The sequence below is a fragment of the Carassius carassius genome, chromosome 38 (assembly GCF_963082965.1).
Source record: "Carassius carassius chromosome 38, fCarCar2.1, whole genome shotgun sequence".
Taxonomy (NCBI): Eukaryota; Metazoa; Chordata; class Actinopteri; order Cypriniformes; family Cyprinidae; genus Carassius; species Carassius carassius.
Genome location: NC_081792.1, coordinates 21,201,349 through 21,223,871, shown reverse-complemented (window position 1 = coordinate 21,223,871; position 22,523 = coordinate 21,201,349). Strand labels below are relative to the sequence as shown.

The 22,523-nt window shown below is 39.0% G+C and overlaps 3 protein-coding genes across 3 annotated transcripts; 1 reads left to right on the top strand and 2 right to left on the bottom strand.

Moving 5' to 3' along the window:
- The first annotated feature begins 4,264 nt into the window (after positions 1–4,264).
- On the top strand, positions 4,265–6,966 carry LOC132119064 (kelch domain-containing protein 7A-like). The gene has a single exon (XM_059528813.1). The coding sequence runs from the start codon at positions 4,527–4,529 to the stop codon at positions 6,798–6,800; it is 2,274 nt and encodes a 757-aa protein (XP_059384796.1). The 5' UTR covers positions 4,265–4,526; the 3' UTR covers positions 6,801–6,966.
- A 1,677-nt stretch (positions 6,967–8,643) lies between these two features.
- On the bottom strand, positions 8,644–12,788 carry LOC132119062 (cilia- and flagella-associated protein 107-like). Its single transcript, XM_059528812.1, has 4 exons — positions 12,653–12,788; positions 11,123–11,233; positions 10,049–10,223; positions 8,644–9,092 (listed from the first exon to the last, which is right to left on the bottom strand). The coding sequence occupies exons 1-4, from the start codon at positions 12,716–12,718 to the stop codon at positions 8,836–8,838; spliced, it is 609 nt and encodes a 202-aa protein (XP_059384795.1). The 5' UTR covers positions 12,719–12,788; the 3' UTR covers positions 8,644–8,835.
- Positions 12,789–15,006: 2,218 nt separating this feature from the next.
- On the bottom strand, positions 15,007–18,064 carry LOC132119552 (arylacetamide deacetylase-like 4). The gene is made up of 4 exons (XM_059529615.1): positions 17,838–18,064; positions 16,513–16,738; positions 16,370–16,433; positions 15,007–16,269 (listed from the first exon to the last, which is right to left on the bottom strand). Exons 1-4 carry the CDS (start codon positions 18,060–18,062, stop codon positions 15,486–15,488), a joined length of 1,299 nt encoding a protein of 432 aa, XP_059385598.1. The 5' UTR covers positions 18,063–18,064; the 3' UTR covers positions 15,007–15,485.
- Between the last annotated feature and the right edge of the window lie 4,459 nt (positions 18,065–22,523).

Below are 22,523 nucleotides of genomic sequence, written 5' to 3'. Positions count from 1 at the left end.
CACGTCCCGGGCGGACCCGCATACTCCAGCACGACGTACGCACACCTCCAGGGACCATTGTGCGGCAGCGGCCCTACCGAATCCCGGAGGACCAGTGACACGCCGTCGAAAGGGAGGTTCAGGAGATGTTGAAGTTGGGAATCATCGAGCCCTCCCGCAGTCCCTGGTCCAGTCCCATAGTCATGGTCCCAAAACCGGATGGCACCCTTCGGTTCTGTAACGACTTCCGCCGTCTTAACGAGGTCTCCGAGTTCGATGGTTACCCAATGCCCCGTGTCGACGAGCTGCTGGAGCGGCTGGGGAGAGCCCGGTTCATTTCCACGCTTGACCTCACCAAAGGCTACTGGCAGGTACCGTTAACAGAAATCACCAAAGCAAAGACCGCCTTCTCCACTCCCAGTGGCCACTGGCACTGCACGGAGCTCCAGCCACGTTCCAACGGATGATGGACATCTTGCTGAGACCCCATCAGGCTTATGCAGTGGCCTACATCGATGATGTTGTCATCCACTCGGAGACCTGGGAGGACCACCTGGAGCGGCTCCGGAGGGTGCTTCTCGAACTGCGGCAGGCAGGGCTCATCGCCAATCCCAAGAAATGCCACCTGGCCCTACCTGAAGCAAAGTACCTCGGTTTCCGGGTGGGTCGGGGTCTGATCCGTCCGCAGGAAGGAAAAGTGGCAGCCATTCTCTCTGCCCCGAGGCCCACCTCCAAGAAGCAGGTACGGGCCTTTTTGGGATTGGCGGGGTACTATAGGTGCTTCATACCCAACTTCTCCTCCCTAGCGACAGCCCTGACAGACCTCACCAGGAAGGTGAGATGGGGAACCTCGGAAGAAGAGGCGTTCAAGAGGGTAAAAGCGGCGCTCACATCGGAACCGGTTTTGCGAGCCCCTGACTTTAACTGTCCCTTCTTGTTGCAGACGGACGCATCCGACACCGGGTTGGGAGCCGTGCTGTCCCAGATATAAGATGGTGAGGAACACCCGGTGGTCTACATCAGCCGAAAGCTGTCCACAACAGAACAACGGTACGCGGCGGTGGAGAAGGAGGCGCTGGCCGTCAAGTGGGCAGTCCTGGAGCTGAAATATTATCTCCTGGGACGGAAATTCACTCTCATCACCGATCACGCCCCTTTGCAATGGATGGCCCGGGCGAAAGATACCAATGCCCGGGTGACGCGGTGGTTCCTGGCGCTCCAGGACTTCCACTTCGACGTGCGGCATCAAGCTGGAGCCGCCAACGCCAATGCCGATGGACTCTCTCGCCTGTGGACAGCTTTCGCAGGTCTGTCAGGTGTGGTCCCCCCCCAGCCCCCACTTCCCCACTCGCCCGAAGGGACCAGGACGACGCTTAGGGGGGGGGAGTGTGAGCCGTGTCCCGGGCACCTATCAGCGTCGCCCTGGCAAAGGAGGAGATCCACCTGCACACAATCACCGCGGGCTGATCGGTCCCAGCTGAAGACGCTCAAAGGGCGACTACAAAAGCTGCACCCGGGAAGACACGGGGTGAGAAAGCTCTCCAGAAGATCGCCAGCTAATGTTGTGTCTCTTATCTCTCCAGAAAGCGAGTGACCGACCAGCCCGCCACCTGAGCACCGGACCCCGATTCCCCTTGCACTCAGCCGGCCGGCAAACAGGATCACGCAGCACCGAGGACGAGCACCGGACACTTCTGGCACCTTCACGTTCACAACCACTAATAAATACACCCTTAGGGGCTTTAAACTTTCACTACAGCCTGCCGTGTGATTCTTCAGCCCGCGACAATATATATGTCAGGGTTACTGAGGGAGAGGACCCAGATGCAGAATGAACAAGGGATGTTTATTGACAAAAATAGACAGAGCACAATAGGAGGGAGTGGCTTGCACAGTCCAGACAGTAGGGCAGGGCATACAACAGTGAAAGTCCAACAGGAGGGGATACTGGGGCAATGACTGGATAGCTGAGGGTGACCACTGGAACCAGCATAGGGAGGCAGCAGCTAGGACCGCTGCTGGGAGTTGGCAAGACCAGACAGAAGGTAGATAACCAGGCGAGACACAAAGGAGCAGAGAATTGCAGCTTGAAGATCACTTGCCAGAACTGATACAGCTGCAAGGGTGAGGGAACCAGTTGTCAGGGAACCACAGACTGCCAGGCCGGGCTGGAGGGGGAGAACACAACAGATAGAGACAACACAAGACCGGACAAAACAACCAGCACACTAGACAACACAAACAATACAGGGAACAAGAAATTCCTTCCCAAAAACAGGGAAAAAGTAAATAAGTAAATAAATAAATAAATAAATACCAAGAAACTAGGGGAAAACACAAATAAATAAAAGGTTAGGCCCTTACAGGTAAATGCTGAGGGAAACAAACTAAACTAGACTAGAGACTTGAATCTAGCAAAAGACTAGAAGGATACTTTGTGAAAATAAGCTTAAACTAACAAAAGGAACTAAAAGAGAAGACCTAGGGGAAAAAATAGCTCTTGGAGAACTCAACTTGGAGGCTCAACAGGAAAGTCCAAAAAGCAAAAACTAGATTTTGACAAGAAAAACTTTAAACTGCAAAACACACGTTAGGCAAACATGCAGCCAAAAACGAACCGGCAACTACAAGAGGGAAGAGAGCACAATAAGAAGCATACAGCGACATGAGGAACAGGTGACAACACTCTGACTAATGAGGACTAAACAAGGGGGCGTGAACCGGGAAAACAAGGAGGAGGGACAAGAGCATGTGGCAGACACAAGAGACACAACCATGTGTTCAGGCACAAAATAAACAAAGACACATTGAACAAACACAGTACAAACAAGGTTGTCAGGGCAGGATCCTGACATATATATATATATATATATATATATATATATATATATATATATACAGAGCCATGTTATAAACAGTTTTAATATGTCTATTCTGCATGAAAACTCGTTCCCATGCTTTTATTAATTGTTTACAAAATTAGCACATTTAGGTATGAAAGTTAAATCAGTATTTAAACATCCATCACAAATATTTAAAAATGTCTTCAGATTTCACTCTTAATATACTCATTTAATGACTTTAATAATAAAGTGTGCTTGCAGATTTTACCAGTGATCAGTAACCTGAAGTGTACAAAACCTAATTATATAAGTGCCAAAATAGCCTGTTATCTTATCTGAAGGCAATAGTGGTGATTTACTATGTTTGGATCCCCTGGAAAATTAAATTTCCAGGAATCCATTACGGAGATCTTGACATAGTCTATAAATATGTTTAGCTTGCAAAAGTTGTGCTGTAGAAAGCAAAGAAAGTAGCTCAATTGAGTGTCAAGTGATTTTTTGGCATAGACCCTCTATAGCAAAGCTAAAGTCCATCTGGATTAGTTTGGTCTGACTTTAACTTGTTACTTTGACACTCACCATGAGTTTCAGTCTATTATGAATTTTGTAATTATTTTTCCACAGTATGTTTCCAAATATATTGTTTCTCCAAATCCAAACTCTTCACTTGACACATGATAGGAGGGGCAGAGGGGTAGTAGACCTTTGTGACACATCTGTCAATTATTCAGGAGTAGGCATGCTTGCTGGTTTAGGTTTCCTCAGTGCAGCTATAAGACGGCTATCACATTGCAAAACAATGTCTGTGTCAAAAAGAGAAACCATTCAGCAAAGTGTTTATGGCTGTTCTGATCATTTTCTCTGATGGTAAGTCAATCAAATTACAGCTGTTAGCCTTACAAGGTTATGACATCTTACATTTAAAACAGTGTTCTTTTTTAAGGGTATGCAAATAATGCCTTTGGCAAATGCAAAGCTACCTCATATCATCTCTCAAAGCCTTGCTAATCAGCAACAATGTTGTCATGCATTCATGGGAAAGAACTTTGATCCTCAACATTTACTGTGCAAACAGCAGCATCCTGTTCATATAGTCGTATGTTTGTAATTTATGTAGTCTATCAGCCATATCTCCACCTCTTAAGTAAATTACTTTCACCATTCTCAACAGATGTGTTTGCAATAGCCAGGGTATGTTAGCTGTTTTCATAGTTAAATAGACATCTCATCGATTAAAACAAAAAAATCTGGCAGCACATAGTCATTTCTTCATTCGTAATAAAATGTGCGTGTTTTGTTTTTAGTAATGTTGTGCTTTCTCTGCACTGGAAAAATGTCACCTGTGTGTACGCTAATTTGCTACAAATCTTAGTTATATATCAATAAATATACGTCAATAAAATGTTGGTTCTTCAAGGAAACTAAAGGGTTATATAACCTCCAAAGCCCTGGTGTCATGTGTTTTCATAGTGATCACCTGCACCAGGTGGAATGATACTGGTCCCCGCCCTCTGAGAACACAGGATGCAAATGCTCTTGTTGTACATATCAGGTTTTTAGTCATCCTGTGGGAGAAGAGACAGCTGACAGTGTGCTTCTGCTCGCAGATACTAAACTACAAACTACACAGACTGGAATACGCTAGGGAAGAGGCTTCAAATAAAATCCAATGTCCAGTATAACACCATAGATTTCGCTACAGAGATGCCAATTGCTGAATTGCTTGGAATGCAGTTTGACATGCAGCTCCTAGGCAAACTGACTCTATCAGTGGCCACCATTCTATTTGTCTCCTTGGTTTTCAGATTCTACAACTCCAGGGCACGAAACAGACGGCAGAGTCGTGAAAGAATTCAACAAAGGGATGTGCAAACAACCCGAGGAAGCTACAGTGCCTGCAATACTGAGCAAGAACCACAGAGCAAAGCTGCAAAGGAGAAGTCTGACAGAGAAAATCATTTTCAAGAATTTTCAGAGAAACCCTTGCAAGAAAGCCTTAAAAATGCCAATTCTGCCTTGAAAAGGGGTCAGCCTGAAACTATGGGCTTGGACAGTTGTGTAAAGGAGGAGCCTGCAGGTAAAGGCAACATAATTGAGGATATAACTGAGGCAAAGAGTGGCAAACCAAAGTTGACCTTAAAACTTCCTGGTGTGACCGAAACAGGTCCAGGAATTCCAAGTGGTCGCCGATCCCCAGTTCTAATGAAGAAGCTAGAAGGTGTCACAGGTGTTGGCAGGCAGTTGAGGCAGGACATTGGTCACCAGGGTATGTTCTCAAGTTTTCAGTCAAAGGCAGAAGTCAAAGTAGAGAATGCTGACCTAATCTTGGATGGGCCAGGGAGTTGTAAAAAGGGCATCCATGGAAAGATCTATGAGTACTATGTGGAGTCCTCATCACATTTCATCTCAGATTTAAGCCCCACCCGGTCTGTCAGTCCAGTCTATGGTCAAAACAGAAACAGCACTTCACAATCATTGGATTTACCTGGCTTTAAAGACTGCTCCCGATCGCCAAGTCCACAACCGCCTAGTATCATAATTAGAGATCTTGAAATTGCTCCACGAATTTCTAATGAGCCTCCCTCAACATTCAAACCAGAGACTGTGAGGTACAGCAGGCAAGCAGTCATCCATCAGGACAGCTATCGTACTGCTGCTAGTGACTCAGAGCTTCCAATCCCCTTGCCTACACAAAGGGCTTTGACACCTCACAGCTGTTCTCCAGCACAACCCAATGACATCCCTTCAAGCCCATTAGACTCTGATATAGCAAACCTGGAAATGCCGGAGGAGCCTCAAGTCAAAACTGTTGCCGGAGCAAAATTCTTACACTTTCCAGAGAACATGGGGAATGCAGAACTCGAGAGTCTAGTAGGGAAGCTTGATTTAGGCAACTGCTTGGAGGCTTTAACACTTGCTAAAAAACACGGTAACACTGCCCTTCAGCAAGCTGCTCTCCGTGTCATGTCTGATAATTACCTTGAGGTCCTCAGAGACCCAGGCCTCTTTGGCTGGCTGAAAGCAGGGGAGCGTGATCATATCCAAACACAACGCATGAGAGGAAGGAAGTGGTTAGTGGTCGCAGATATGGATTCCCCGGATTGGAGTAGACGTCCGTCACAGTCTATGTATTTAGAGTCTGAATCAGTTAAGTCATCCAGTATTTACTACTACGATGATTTTAAGGACACATGGCACCTTCACACCCACATTCCCCAGGAAGTGTTATCTAAAGGTTGTGCCATTTGCACCATGGATAATTATCTATTTATCGCTGTGGGTTTCCAAGGCTCAGACCGTGAAGCGACCCCTTCAAAGAAAGTGTACTGTTACAACCCAATGACTTCAATTTGGAGTGAAATAAGCCCCATGAATGAGGCAAGGCCTCACTGCAAACTTGTGGCTCTGCAGGGCCATCTTTATGCCATTGGAGGCGAATGCCTATCAACAGTTGAGCGCTACGACCCCAGGACAAACCGATGGACCTTTGTGGCACCTCTTCCTAATGAGACATTCGCCGTAGCTCACAAGGCCACAGCCTGCAATGGTGAACTGTTTGTTGCAGGGGGCACATTGAGATACACCCTCTTGCGCTATAATCCCAAGACCAACACATGGCGAGAGAGCATGACTGTGGGCAGTAAGGACAAGACCACAGAAATGGTGGCGGTGAAGAACTTCCTGTACCGTTTTGATGTCAGTCCCCTGGGCATCAGTGTGTATCGTTTTCACGCAGTGGCCCGACTATGGTATGAATGCTCTTCATTACGCCTCCCACATTGCACAGCCTTTCAGTGTGTGACTATGGACAATATCATCTACTGTGTGAGCCGTCAGTTTACCTTGAGGTTCCTTGCAGATGAGGTATTGCCGAGCTTTGTTGCACAGGATTTGAAAGTGCTATCTCTGGCTAAAGGTATTTTGTTTCCGTTCGTCCTTGTGCTTCCCGACAGAACCACTCAACAAACTTGTGTTTAAAAAAATTTCAGATCTTTCAAGTAAAAGGTTGTCTGGTAAAAACAACCACTCGAGACCATATTATGCACATGTTTAAGGAATGTACCTTTTCTTAATTAGTGGCAATTGAGATAAAATATCAAGGCTATTACATCCAATTATTGTACAGCTAGATCACAATTACACAGCACTTGTGGATGCTATTTGTATGTTTAGGCCTTCAAACCACTCTGATGTCTAAATCAACCGTTAAATCCTGGAAACGTCTTGTGCAAGTGCTTAAAATGTTTCAGTAAATGAAACACTGTGTGGATAATGTTAACCAATCAATACTGTGTGTAGAATAAATCCGAACTGCAGTTGCAGAGCTGGCATCATAAACACAATATGAATTGCTGCCATTAGTACAGTTTATATATGCTCTAATTATATTCAAAGCTTTTTTTTTCTTTCCTTTTTGCATATTTGGAGTTGTTTCTCTGCATATCACACAATTAATCTTACATGAAAGCAGCAGATTTTTAATATAAAATGTAAATCTATTTGTTATATATTTTGTAAGATATGCCACAAGAATGCGATTCCTTTCAGGTCAATGGTTCTACTAGTGAAGCTTCTCTAATTTCTCCAAGCATTTTATTTTAACACTGTGTGGTTCTTTGCAAAAACTATTTATCATCACATGAGCACTTTGGGGAGCCCAGCAGAAACATTTCTTCACTTTGTGTATTCCATTAAACAATATAGAGAGAACTAATGACTTAATGGGGGTAAGGATATATGAATCTAATGTTTTTTCTCTTCATGTAACTTTTCTCTCTATCTTCTGAAGAACTGGGAATAAAATTATCATCTATTATAAGTGAGTCTTTGGTTCTTGTGTTAGACTTCAATATATAATGAGTTCTGACAAAATGTGTGTTTGCAGCAAGAGGCGTTTGTGTGACCAGGATCTTAATTAAAAGCAAAACAATCACATAATCAATTTATGTTAATGAAAGTATACAATCACCGTGACAATCGCTTATGCATACGTGATCAAAGAAAACAGGCATGCAGAGTAGTGTGTGCTGTGATGCAATTCCCTGTGATGTATCATTTATCTCCATGTGTAACTCTAGCACCATCATGTGGGGGAGATCTTAAGGTCTGATGGAATCTCAAAAGAACTAATTCACCACACAAAAAGTCAGTGTCACAAGTGCAAAAAGACACAGAGCTGGAATGTTCTAAAGGCTAACAGAGGAACACAGTGGGATAAAATCTACACAGCAGGAGACGTGTGAACAGATGGTTATATGTAAAATATAGTGTCCAACTCCTTTTAATTAAACACTTTGATTCAAAATAATTAAACACATAATGGAATGGGAGTTATGAAAGTCCCCTTAAAGTATGTCAATGAATGACTCGGCTATCTGAACTAGCACCGTGGTCCAAATGAACTGTTGATTTAATGCTATTTTAGTGCAATGAAGCATGACGTATCATAAAAAAAAATATGTTGGTTTTTTTTGTTGTTGTTTTGAAAACACTGTTTTCTCTCTCACTCACTAATGTGACCTGCAGATAAACACCAACTTGTAGTAAACATGGAAAGAACACAGCCTGACTGATGGATTTACCTGTAAAGCTCAAATATTTATAGACTATTATTATTTCAGTGGGGTTTAAACGTTTTAGACTGTGTGAACTCAAAAGAGCTCAAATCATGCTGGACAACATGATCATCAGGTTTTACACACTGGAGTTCATGCAGCTCAAGTACTGCTGTCAGTTGCTGCTTTTCCCTTTTAATAAATTGCTGATAATATGATGTAATATAAAACTAATGCATTAAAAGGTAAAAGTATTTGGACTAGTGATATTAGACTTTTGGACAACATTGCAGTGTATATCTTTTATTTGACTTTCTGTAAACACAGTGGACTGCTCCTGTTCCTTTTGTTTTATGTGCCATTGATCAGTAAAACAAGGCATTCCAAGCCCTCTCCCCAGGCTGAGGCCAGTATGTGTGGTACTGGAGGGCTGAAGGTGTTGAAACAAGGGGCAAGGGTCACAGCAAGCTAGCTGGATTAGTGGAGACCTGCCTGCAGGGTCTGTGTTTCAGTGCCAGGTCCTCGTTGCTGTGCTTGGCAGGGTGCTGACTGCTGGAGAAGCACTTGGGAATGCTAACGTGGCGAGAATAACAGAAGGCACTGATGGGGTGCAGAGGGTATGAAGCCCTATACTCGCTTAGTGTGGGCACAACTGCCCGCTGTTGTTCAATACGAGCCCGCCAGGACTCTGCCAAGCCGAAATTAGTAGGAGGGCCTGCGTGTAAGAAACAGAGGGAGGCAGAGAAAGAGGAACAATGAGAGACATCACAAAAGGAACATGTTCAAATAGACGGTGGAGTTTCTGTGCCACTAGCATTGCAACAGTAAAGATCAACACTGATAAGACCACAGAGGGAACTGGGTTATTATCATTAACAAAAACTATTAAAACACTGAACAAATGAAGATTAGAAAACTAAAAATTGTGCTGAAACTCAATTAATAGAATGAATTCTAAATATTAATAAAACTCTAAAAGAACATACCAAAATCAGCTTATGAATGACTTACTTGTAATATTTTTACACTGAAAAAATGTATTAGCATTAAATGAAGTTAACTCAAAAAACTGAGCTGTTAATTACTGAAACAGTATCAAACCTACAACTTAAACTTGACCAATTTGATTCATTAACGAATCACTCAGAACATTGTTGTGAACTGAATCATTAGATTTATTCATTTGAGTCAAAAAAAAAACTGATTCAAAAATATCTGTTTCTCAATCAGGCATTGCTACATTTCTAATAAGCTTTCATGAGAACAGAGGCCGTTTTGAGTGATTTACCATGTTTACCTCATACAAAGCTATAATATGAATCGTGAGAATTATTAATTTTTTTGTCTTTTTTTATCATAAAACAGAAATTAAATCATATTGGTTTTGAACAACATGACAGTGAGTAAATTATGACAATTTTCATTTTTGAGTGAACTATTCATTTAAATCACCCACTGGCAAATAATAGACATCAATTTCTCATTCACGTTTGCCGCAGTAATTTTCTGGCTATGCTCAAATAAAAGAATAAATAAAGACACTGGACAATAAAAGCCAATGTGTTCATATAACTGATATCCATAATTATTTACAGGGATGTTCTCCAACATTAATAAACGCAGACTGAATTGCGTTAAAACCCATCTGGAATCAAAGGGAATGCTTAATACCTTGGATTGGGTGATCTGACCTCTCTGGGACCCCAGCCAGTTTGAAAGAGTTCCAGGAGTGCAGTGCGGGCAGAGAGGAGGAGGCCTGCCGCCCGTACGACTCATCATAGAGTGTCACCAGACAGTGGGAGGAGGGGACGTCATGATGAGAAAATAACTGCCTTAAGGGAAGACACTAAAGCATGGATTAAACCCACAGACATGGTTTATCAGACCAGGGAAAGACAGAATGGATCATTCACATTGCACAACTGAATATACATGGCTTATAATATGGCTTGATAGTTTATATATATATATTTATATATTTTTTATTTATTTGTTATTTGACTGACTGCATAATCACACTTCAGGAAGGCAAAACCTGAGTTTTGTTCAAGCTTTGCACTTCCAGTTCCATCCTCCTTAAATCATTGGGTTGTTTGAATGGGTTTAAGAGTGTTTAAGAGGCATAAACTTTTGTTTGTGACAGAGCTTGTCTTTTTCTGCAATAATCCAAAGGTCAATGGAAAACCCCATTTTTTTTGAGGGAACCAGAGTGATGCTAATTTCCGGGTAGGCCTAGAAAAATACACTGTGACTGCAGCTCTCTATTATACTATACATGAAAGTCACCAAAATAAAAAAAATTATATGTGGACAATACTGATTGGTAGTTTAATTATTTTATAATTTTAACCGTATATTATCTCTTTTTTTTTGTGAGCAATTGTTTTTAATAGTTGGAACACACGCTGCACAAAGTCGACTTCAAAGTGAAATATGTATTAGCATGCTAAGAATTGTTTCCCTCAATTCCCACTGTTTTTGCAACTTAGTTTAAAAGTCAAAACTCATTTTCATTTTTAAATACTTTGTCACTTGAAGAGATTAGAAAACAATGAAGTATCACAATTATTCTTTTATTAGTTTTACAACGACAGAACAGAACTCCAAGAAGATGCATAAGGAGTTTAATAGCATGTTTCACATCTATGTATGCCTGTCGTCCATTATCAAAACCTAACATGATTTGCTCACTGGTGTGTTTGATGTTTGGTAAATGATGCGGAAATTGATGAGTGTGTCCCAAACCTCTGAGCTGCGAAGAGCCCTTTTGCACATGACAACATTGGGCCTATGTGACCTGTGGGGCGTGTAGTCCACCCTGTAGCTGCTGTTTGCTGTCTTGCAGTCTCTAGTGAACTGTCTCACCACACACACACACACACACACATATAAGAAAGACAGAAACACTCAGCAAACAAATGCCATGCTCAGCAGAGCTTGCGGTCCATTATTGATCGCAGATGTACCCTCTCAGGTCTGTTTCTGACTAGGGGACTGCAGAATGTCTTGCATCAATCCCATTTGTCTGCCTCTAGTCTGTGCTGACCCTGCTGATCAGCAGTGATAATCACTTTTGCATAGAACTGCATTCCTTTCAGTGTTTAAACAAGTACTTAAGCAGTGTGTTAATTACTCAAAACAAGAGCCATTAGGAACTGTGCCTAAATAATAATCACTAATATATGCTAGAAGCTAAAAACACATTTTAATGCAATATTGAAATAAATCAGCAAGTCTGAATTCAATATTGTTAGATATGAGTGTCCTAGAAACAAAATTATTGGTCTCATTTTTTCATCTATCTATTATTCTGAAATGTTTTCATCAGATCTTCAACAAACCATTCACATGCAAATGCAAGGACTTGATGATCTGGATCCCAAATAGGAAGAGAGGCTATCCTATTGTCTCCGAAATCAGGTGAAGATTGCGAGGGTTCAGGGTGCGATTTGGGACAGGGCACAGTGATTGATTAGACTATATTTATTCAATTATTCTAGACTTTATTAATAAGTGAATCAGTCTTTGCTGAAATATTCACAACATAATTAAAAAAGAAAATAGCATTTTTGTTTCAAAATCAATCAGTAATATTTGTGAAATAAAAAACACTTTTACATTTACTTTTATTCATTTAGCAGATACTTTTATCCAAAGCGACTTACAAATGAGGACAGTGGAAGCAATCAAAAACAACAAAAAGAGCAATGATATATAAGTGCTATAACAAGTCTCAGTTAGCTTAACACAGTACACGTAGCATGGGCTTTTAAATAATATAATAAATAAAAACAAAACAGAATAAAAAAATAATATAGCAAGCTAGTGTTAGAGGTCTTTACACACACACACACACACATAAATAAATACATACATACATACACACACACACACACACACACAATTGCATAATAAATGAAAAGAAAATAGAATACAAAAATATTAGAAAGGTAGTTAGATTTTTTTAAGAATAGAATTAGAATAATGAGTGTTAAAGTTAGAGGGTCAAATAAAGAAGAAATGGGTACTGAACTATAATAGTGGTTTTAAGCCGATTCTTGAAGACACTTTTCTGTCGAAATCACTAAAAAATTAAGTCGTGATAACGATAAAACAACTTTTGTTATGCGAAATCACGAAAAAAAAGTAAAGTCGTGATAACGCTAAAACAACTTTTATGTCGAGACCACAAGTCTAGAAATCCACACAACTCAATTCTTTATGTGAATTCAAAATCAGGCTACATTATACTGATATAGTCACACATATACCTACATGTAATCTCTCCTCCGCCCAGTTACCAATGAGTACTTTGTCGCTGTATTTGCGAAGTTGACTCATCTTTAAAGCAGCAGATCAGTGGACGCAGGTGATCGTCTAGAGTTCTGTTTCCATGGACACACCAAAACGAAAGTGCATCGCCTTGTTGCAAGTAAATAATCATTATTGTTGTTGTTGTTGTTGTTATTCAAATGTTGTCTAGATGCTGGTGAAGTGGCTCTCGGAAAAGCTCTAATGTTCTGATGTCCTCAGTCTGTCTCACTAGCTGTGCAATAATTTTTACTGACAGGCGACGTTTTTCCAAACTCATCCACGGTCAGTTAAACATTCCATACGAGCCTGCAGTGAGTCCCAATGAAAATTAACCATCGTTTTACCAAAAAAAAATTGGTTAGGGTACATCGGGGTTAAAGGCACCTTTGATATTTACTTCATTTAAACCACAACGTGACGTAGCACTTTCCAAAACATCCGCTCTTCAAGATGCACATGCACTGATATCTATATACGTTCTATATTATATATATATATATATATATTATATATATATATATATATATATATATATATATATATATATATATATATATATATATATATATATATATATATATATTAATGTTGTAGATTTAGGTAGCAAATGAGAATCGCTAAAATTAATGTATATATTTTGAGACACATTTCTTCTTTAGGATTTTCAGTTTTAAGATAATTAAAGCAACTGTTTTTAAATATAGACGAAAGAATATATATATATATATATATATATATATATATATATATATATATATATTTATATATATATATATATATATATATATATATTTATATTTATATTTATATTTATTTATTTATTTATTTGGGGTAAAACGCCCCAGCTGCTGGGGCTAAAGGCGCACAGTAGTTTACATGATAATTAATAGATGGCTGACTATTACATTTGTTATAGTCATGGTTATAACAATAGACATAACTATAGACATGGTTAGATTAAGATAGTAAATTGCATATTATGTTGGTTGTCCATATTAGAGATAATCACTGTGCTTAGAATGAAACCATCATTTTAAAAAAATATAATATTAATCATATCATATAATAAAATATAATTTGTTGTTACTACTGTAAATATATATTCAATTTTTATTGGATCTCCTTCAGTACTTTCAGAATCTTTACTTATGAAAAGATTTTGTTTCTGTATTTTTAAATATATTTGTATATATATTAACATTTTAATGACAGTATACTTACTGAAATAAAATTATTTTATTTTTAAAATTTTAAAAATAAGTAGAAAATAGTACAATTGTTTTTTATTTTATAATTTTTTTTTTAGCTGAGATATTTCTATCAACAACGTGTGCCTTTTACGCCATGCTGGTGAGCCTTTACACAAAATAAATAACTTGACTGATTTATTTTCACAATAAATCTGTTGCTCCATTAATGTTCAATACAATGTATATATTTTTCTGCAATAATAAATTTTAGGCACAGTGAATGGCACATTTCTTCTTAAGGTGGGCCTTTAGCACCATTGTACTAGTTAAACCATGATAACCACAAATTAACCATGGTTTTGCTATACACTAACTAGTTTAACCATGTATTTGTAGTAAAACTGTGGTTATACAAATGGTTATCAATACGCCAAAAAAACAACAACAACAACAAAAAACACATGGTTACTAATATGATTCATAATGTAATGTAATGTAGTTTTTAACCACGAACTCCACTATAAAACTCGTTTATTAAAAAAAAAAAAGTCAAATTAATATGAACAGATTGGTTTAATAAAGCATTATAACAATCGATTAACAACATCGGAGCTCACAGCAGGCCTGTCTTTAATGATTTGTCAATTATTGTTAAAAATCCATTTAAAATAGTGGAGGTTTTAATTCTTTAACCCGAATATTACGTTCTATGAGAGCAGCTGCAGAGAGAGAAGGTTCATCAGATTCCTTTAAACGCACCATGCAAATGCTGACTAACACTCTGAATGATGATAATTAGCTTCACTTGTAGCACCAAAGGAAAGACTGCAGTCTCCTACAAATGAGGCTGTACAAGGGAAGTGCGATGTGGGAGGAATTTTAAGTGTCACACAACTGGAATATCAATCATGATTCAATTGACAAACTGAGCATTGTTTGTACATTACAAACACAGTTTAACACATCAGTCAAAACAATCAAATACTTATATATATATATATATATATATATATATATATATATATATATATATATATATATATCTAATAATCTTTCTTGCTATTATTCACAGAATATTGCTGAATGACAATGATTCTTTAAGGAGAAAATCAGTAAAGATTTTTTCCTATAGGTACTTTTAACATCTTTAATAAGCCATGAAACAAACCAACCAGCTATGAGGTGAATCACAATATTACAAACCTTGATTTTTTTTTTTTTTATACAAAAACTAAAAGTATTTGAAAATTATACAAAAAAGAACTACAATCCCATGATGCATTGTGAATTATAGACTCTATGATTTAAAGATGTTGTTCAACGATGTTCAACGTATTATGAATACTTTTAACTTAGAGTTTAGATCTTCTGTTGAGAAGAAACTCTAAATTCATTTAATCAATTGAAATTCAAACATTCTATCAAATTCCTCAATTTTGTAGAATTATCACTCTTGTTTTACCTGGTTGCCAGTCTCTGTATTTTTTGGCAAATCTTTAACAACCTTATAACTCTTCTTTAAAACAAATGGGAAAGTGATTGGATTGCTATATTTCTTACAGGCTATTTTCCAAGTCATTCTGACAAATCCTCTGACTTCTCAGTCAGAGAGTCCTTATATATCTTACAATGCTGTCCATACCCCTTTGAGAAGATTGAAATGTCAACCAGCCCTGGTTGAAGAAACTGATGATCCCATGGAAGCCATCAGATAGATGCTCCCACGTGACTTCCACTCCTGCATCCTTCAGTCGCTTGCGGAACAGAATGCCATCATCTCTCAGCACATCGAACTCACAGGTCAAGATGAAGGTGGGTGGCGCAAGGCGAATAACATCATCCTCGGCTAGTAAAGGGGAGATCTCTGGATCCAGGCCTTGTTTGATGATGTGATAGACATCACGGTCATGGCTTGGAATAACCTGCGGACTTCTTGCTCCCTTTCTAAACTGAGGTGGAAGATTATCTGTATCCAGCCATTTCTTAAAGCGAAGTTTTAGCTCGACAGGAACATGCTTGCCTTCCAGAATCTGCTGGCTCACAGAAGTATTCCCATTGAGGTACTGTAAGAAATAGAATGCCGCTCTGCCTCTGAACAATATGGGCACAGAGTGGTTCTGCTGGTATGAGGGCAGGTGGAAATCTACCATCTGTAGTGCTGGGTAGATGAGAACCTGGGCACAGGGAGATGGCAGATGACAATCCGGTGTCTTTGACAGCCTCTGGCAGAGAGCGGCTACCAGGTTCGCCCCTGCGCTGTCCCCACCAACTGCCACCCTGTAAGGGTCCACCTCGAAATCGGTTGCCGCTTTTGACAGGAAATGGCGAGTCACGACCTCACAGTCGTCCAGGTGGGCAGGGTACCTGTGCTCGGGGGCCAGACGGTAACTAAACATGGCAAACAGAGAAGGAAAACAGGAGGGAAAATTAAACCAGCCAAAACTGAACTTGATTTATAAAAAAATGAGTATACTGAAAGTCAGCTAACCCAACAGACACAACTATGGTGTCACTCTCCAGAGATATATACTGACAAACTTCATCGTAATCATCTATGAAAGAACAAAACATGAAAAAATTGTAAATTATCAATACAAAGGTATTGCAACAGTTTCTTTGAGTTTACATTACCAATGCAGCCAAACATCCATCCACCACCATGAAAGTACACCAGGCCCCTTTTTTTCTCTCCCGAGGCAATTTTAGGCTCATACACCCTCACTGGAACTCCACTGAAGGTCAAGTCCTTAATATGAAGGCCGGGGGACACTGGCTTTTTGCTGGCCATGATAAAGCCTCTGCACCGTCGTATAAAATTTATCTGATGGCATAGCCCCAATCGCCCCAAAATTTGTCCCTAAAGGTGGTTTCAATACAAAAAAGAAAAAAAACTTGTTTCCAATGATTGGCCAATTCATAATACTACCCATGCCATTAAATGTGCCACACAGTGGGCAACAAAGTCCACTCTGCCATTTGAATTATTTACTCATATTCCAAGATAAGAGGAACGGCTCATATCTCTTTATCATGCCCTGGAATGAATATCAAGCTAGTGGCTACAGAACAACACTCTATTAAACTTGCTATACTCAGTTTTAATACATTATACATCACTGAAGAGTTATTAAATTACTGAGGTGGACTTTGTATTGAGCACTGTTGTGTTATTAAATAATCCTTTGAGCTAAAACATTCAGAATATAAAACAGAATCACAGTACAATTTCCAGAGGTGGACAAAGTACACAAATCCATTACTTGAGTAAAACTACATATATTGCTGATCAAATATTACTCTATCACAAGTTAAAGTTGTAAAGATTTTTACTTAACACAGACCTTTACTTATAAAATACTTGCTTTTAAATGTTGTGAAGTACTAAAAGTAAATTTTGTTTTTATGTCAACGGACTGTTTTATTATTGTTCTAATTATTGTTGTATGTTGCAACACCTTATGCTTCTGAAGCTACTACTGAATACCCTGACTAGCTTGTATTACCTTTGGAATAAAGAGCTTTTAGAATGTTAAAAACCTATAGAAGTGAAACAACTGAGTTGATAAAAAAAAAAAAAAACTGATTGGTAGTGATCTCACACAGCTCCCGCAGTGTGTGTGGTGTTTGCACAACTATGTAGCCATTCATCCACATTTGAACCAAGTAAAAGTCATAAGTTTCCAGAAAAAAGATTATACTCAAGTAAATTACAGATTCTCAAAAAGTGTACTTAAGTACAATACTCAAGTAAGTGTACTTCATTCCTGTCCACCTCTGACAATTTCACTGGATATTCTCATTTTCAGTGGATAATGTGGAAACCCTTTGAAATATTAGACATATATGGCTAAGCTTTACTCTTTTTTAGTCTGAAGTAGAAATGAGAATTGAGCAGGAAATCAACCAAGATGATTGAATTTGCCAGTGAACACAACACAAAATGCATGAACACTCACCACAACACTTATCCCCACATAAACGCAATGAATCATGCGTAGTTTCCCAGGATTAGCAACTCCAGGAGGGATATTTAAATTTCTCAGCTCTAAATACACTGGGGCAATTACCAATAAACAACAAGCAGCAAAAAAAGCTGCACATACAAAGAGCAGAATTGCAATTCCAGTGTGCATGGCTGCTCCAGCGTGCTGCATGCACAGCAAAAAGTGTTCAAAATACATGTTCCCTCCCCTTTATAGTGGAGATACAAGGTCAAGTAGTGCCCGGGTTGCCAAGTCCCCACAAGTTTCACACAGAACTAGATCAAGTATTGATTTTTACAGTGTCATCAGAAACAAGGTAACTGTGAGTAACAGCCCTAGTAAAAGCATATTGAAATGCACACATTTATACAAAAAGTAAATGAAAAGTCTGACCAGAGTATACTATATGAAATCTTCCAACCCTGACTAATGCCCACCGGATAGGTTCTAACTGACCAGATAACACATAAGCTAATTAGTAATATCAACAATGCACATGAAAATATGCTGGCTGAATGTTTACATAAGAGATAATTGATGGTGGCACGGCTTTAGGGAAGACAAAACACTGCATATTCATTAACTGTAAACTCAGTTCCTTTAATCCTATTACTATGCAAATACACGTGATACAACTATCTTCCATGACTGGCAATGTTTGCTATGGCCACCACTGAGAATACATCAGAATTATTCCGTGAACTTTCACTGTTGATCTATAGATGGCAGTAACACTCTTACAGAAAAGAGAAAGCCTTTTTGTTCAGCATCATCATGCTGTTATATTTCTACAGCAAAATGTGCAAAATAAAATAAAACCCTTACAATCATGTAAAAACACAGAATAATGGTTCTACAATATTGTGCAATATCATAAATTAACTCAGCATCTGTATTTTTGGGCCTGTTTTGGATCAACAGATTGAGAAATGGACAAATTTAAGTGAAACATGCTATTTCTCCCCACCAGACAACCATTAAGCCTTCTCTGAAGGTTGCTGGGCCATTACTAAGAGGCGCATCATAGCACAAAGCAGTCTTTGTGAGGCTGAATTTTGACCCAGTCCAGTCTGAGCAGCCCTCCATTCAGCTTTTAAGCAGTAGAAGCAGGGGCTAGGCCAAAAATCACAGTCTGGAATCTCCACAACGGCTCCTGGGTTTACTGCATGAGTTTAAGAGCCATTTACAAAGGTCTCCATGTTCTGGAAGTGCACTGGTCTACAGGAATCCTTCTGTAAACCCGTGACATTAACTTGGAACTTGACACATTTTGTCGGTTGTTGTTGTTTACTTGTAGTTTAGGATGATTGTGCATAGGTGTGCGGTCAAACTGTAAATGCAAAACAGTTCACAATTATATTTAGCAATGTTTCACATATCACACGTGTGTTAGGCATTATCACATGTGATACAATACGGATATCTGGAAAAATCTCTCATGTCACAGACTTACGTTAAACTTTGCTTACTAACTAAATACAACATTGCACAAATATTTCCACAAGTAACATAATAAACAACATATGTCTACACAAACAGAAAACACAAGTTTATAATATTAACCGTTTAGGTGCTAAACGCAAATAGCTACATAGCAATATCAATAACCTCAGAGTACATAAACAACAGAAACATTACTCACCATGCTGGAAATATGTAGTTTAAATAATACTTTAATGTGAAATCATTAGAAGTTCAACAAGTAAGGAATAATTGACTTTGGGACATTGAATTATTAGAAAAATAATGCACATTATATGTGCATTATTTATCTAATAATTCAACTGCCCGGAGTCAATTATTCCACTTATACTACACTTACCACTCCTCAAGGCATCGATCAGATTATATATTTAAAGGGATTCGTCAGGTTTTTGTACTTAAATCGCTATTGTGAGTAGGATTATTTCTTGCACATCTCATCCACCCCACTTTGTCCACTGTGAACGCCGATCTGGCGATCCACAGCATGAGGTTGATGTATTTCCTCAGTGACCAGCACAGATCAGCTCTAGGCATGTCGATGCAGATATCCTCTTTTGGAAAGCTAAACAAAGTAGTTTCGCTTTCACAATGAAACACACAGCATCTCCACAACAGCAGAGGTGGTGGCAGCAACAAAACTACAGTGAGAATCAAAGCTATGCCTCCTTTCTTTGCGTGAATATTTGGGCGGTGTTATACAAATCTTCCCACATCGTGACGTAGACATGTGGGGGCGTGTTATCACGAGCCGTTTTGGGTAGGAGTGGTTGACTTTACTTTTATAAAGAATATCTCTTTGGATTTGAGACTTTAGTCTTTGCAACTTTACAGATCTTTTTTATGTACAAGAGCTTGTAACACTCCAAAGAGAAAGGACAAATTGAAATTGCATCATATGACCCCTTTAAAGGGGGAGCTCCCAACACCTTCTGAGTCTGAGCACTGTGGACTGAAAAGAGCAAAATGAGTCCCAAGTGTAACAACATTTAGAGCAAACCACATACTTGTTTACACACATACATGACACACTGAAAAGTTGAAATGGAAAATGTCTAATTATACTAATAACTAATTATAATTAATACATTTAAAATGAATGACAGAAATATTGAGAAAGCTTCTGTCTGAAATTTTGTTGTTGCTTGTTTCGTAGAGAAAACGTGCAAAAATGATGCCACCTTGTAGGACCATGAGGTAACAAATATGTTACATACTGTATATAACGTACTTTAGTACTGCTAATGTTGTAAACAAGCCCACACACTTGTTTATTATGCAGGCTTGCTATGTAAAACAAACAATAATGTCACAAAATGTACATTGATGTTCATTCAGCTGAATTTGAAGGATGTATGGGATGTATCCTTCATGACCTTCAATTACCCACAATCAGGGGTGTAGATTACGTGGGGGACGCTTTTATCCCCCACTTTTATCATCACGGAAATTCGTCCCCTGCACTTTTTCGGGCAAGTGTGTTCGTATAGAGGTTTTCAAGAGCTGGTGTGAATAAATATAGCTTTATACTCAAAGAGACAGGATAGTCTGCGAATGACCTGATGTTTTTTTTCGGACGGAGAAGGCGAAATGAACATCACGGAGCGCTAAACTCTCCTGCAGCGTGTGTTTCATTCATACTCGAAGCCGGAGGGCGCTCTCGCACAAAAAGTCATACCAGGAAACTCCTAATATGGACAACAGCAGCTATCGCTGTAAGAAAACAGTTGTTTTTGGTTTTGTTTTTTTCAAGTCCAGAAAAATCTCCAGCAGGTGATAAATAAAGTATATGAACAATGCAGTGCTTACTGACATAGCATTTATTACAGTATAGAAACTATTCTGCCCAGTGTTGCCAGGTTGGAAATGTCCAAGTATCGTACCAGAAGTTCAAAATTATCGTACATGAGTCAAAAGAGTTATTTATCTATTCTAAACCAACAACATTTTGGCACGACCTGCAAATTGCCACAATTGATAACAAGGCGTATTGTTGGGTGGAAGCAATGAGACAAAATACTATCCCATTATTTTCAGTGACTGTCTGCGTCGCGGAGCATATTAAAACATATTAAAATGATTTTTAACACTTGCTTTGTCGCGTCCAGTGAAGAAGGAATTTAGCTGTTGCGGCCTGGTGCAGTTAACTCCACATCTGAGCCGCTGTCATCGGAAGACTGCATGTTGCCAGATGTTGAAGGGGTTCTTACTGTCATGGACCGCAACTAGTGCTTGTTGGCTTTAATGCAGGGCACTCTCCTGCATTCTTAACACACCCTCAGGTGCACACGAACGCATTTAGAGTGTCTGTAATAAGCCAATTTCGTATATGAGAAAAGAACTGCATGACTGTAGTCTATGACTGCAACTATTTAAATTTTCACAAAATTCTGGAATTATCGTACATTACAGGATTTTTTTCATTATTGATCGTACATCGTACAGAGGTACAAATTATCGTACAAATACGATAATTATCGTAAGTCAGGCAACACTGATTCTGCCTTATTATGTGATAAAAACTTAATGTAGTATATAAACAAATTATTATTATTTGTTATTGTCCAGCAGTTATACATTTCTGAGCCAATTAAAAGTTAGAAATTAGAGAAAAATTAAAGTTGCCTATAGTATCCAATACCAGTCAAAAGTTTTTAACAGTAAGCTTGTTAATGTTTTTTAAAGAAGTCTCTTCTGTTCACCAAGCCTGCATTTATTTGACCCACGTACTGCAAATCAGTGAAATATTTTGAAATAATGTTCCTCGTTATAGCAGCTCTGGCTGCAGAAAGACTGCACATCTGCAGCAGCGAGACAGAAACTTTAACATGATGTGATTCGTCACAAAAAAACGAAATTGTTAGCGCGTAATGATTAACAGTCCCACTATTACCATTTCAAAGCATGGAAAATGGCGAAATGCCACACTATGTGCTTTCATTTACTAATACATTTGTCTAATTTGAGTGTACCGTATTTTCCGCACTATAAGGCGCACCGAATTACAAGGCGCACCTTTATTGAATGGCCTATTTTAGAACTCTTTTCACATATAAGGCGCTCTGGATTATAAGGCCCATTGTCGTTTTTTGAGAAAATTAAAGGCTTTTAAGTGCACCTTATAGTGCGGAAAATACGGTAACGTTAACTGAGCTGCTTCAGTCTTCAGCGTCATAC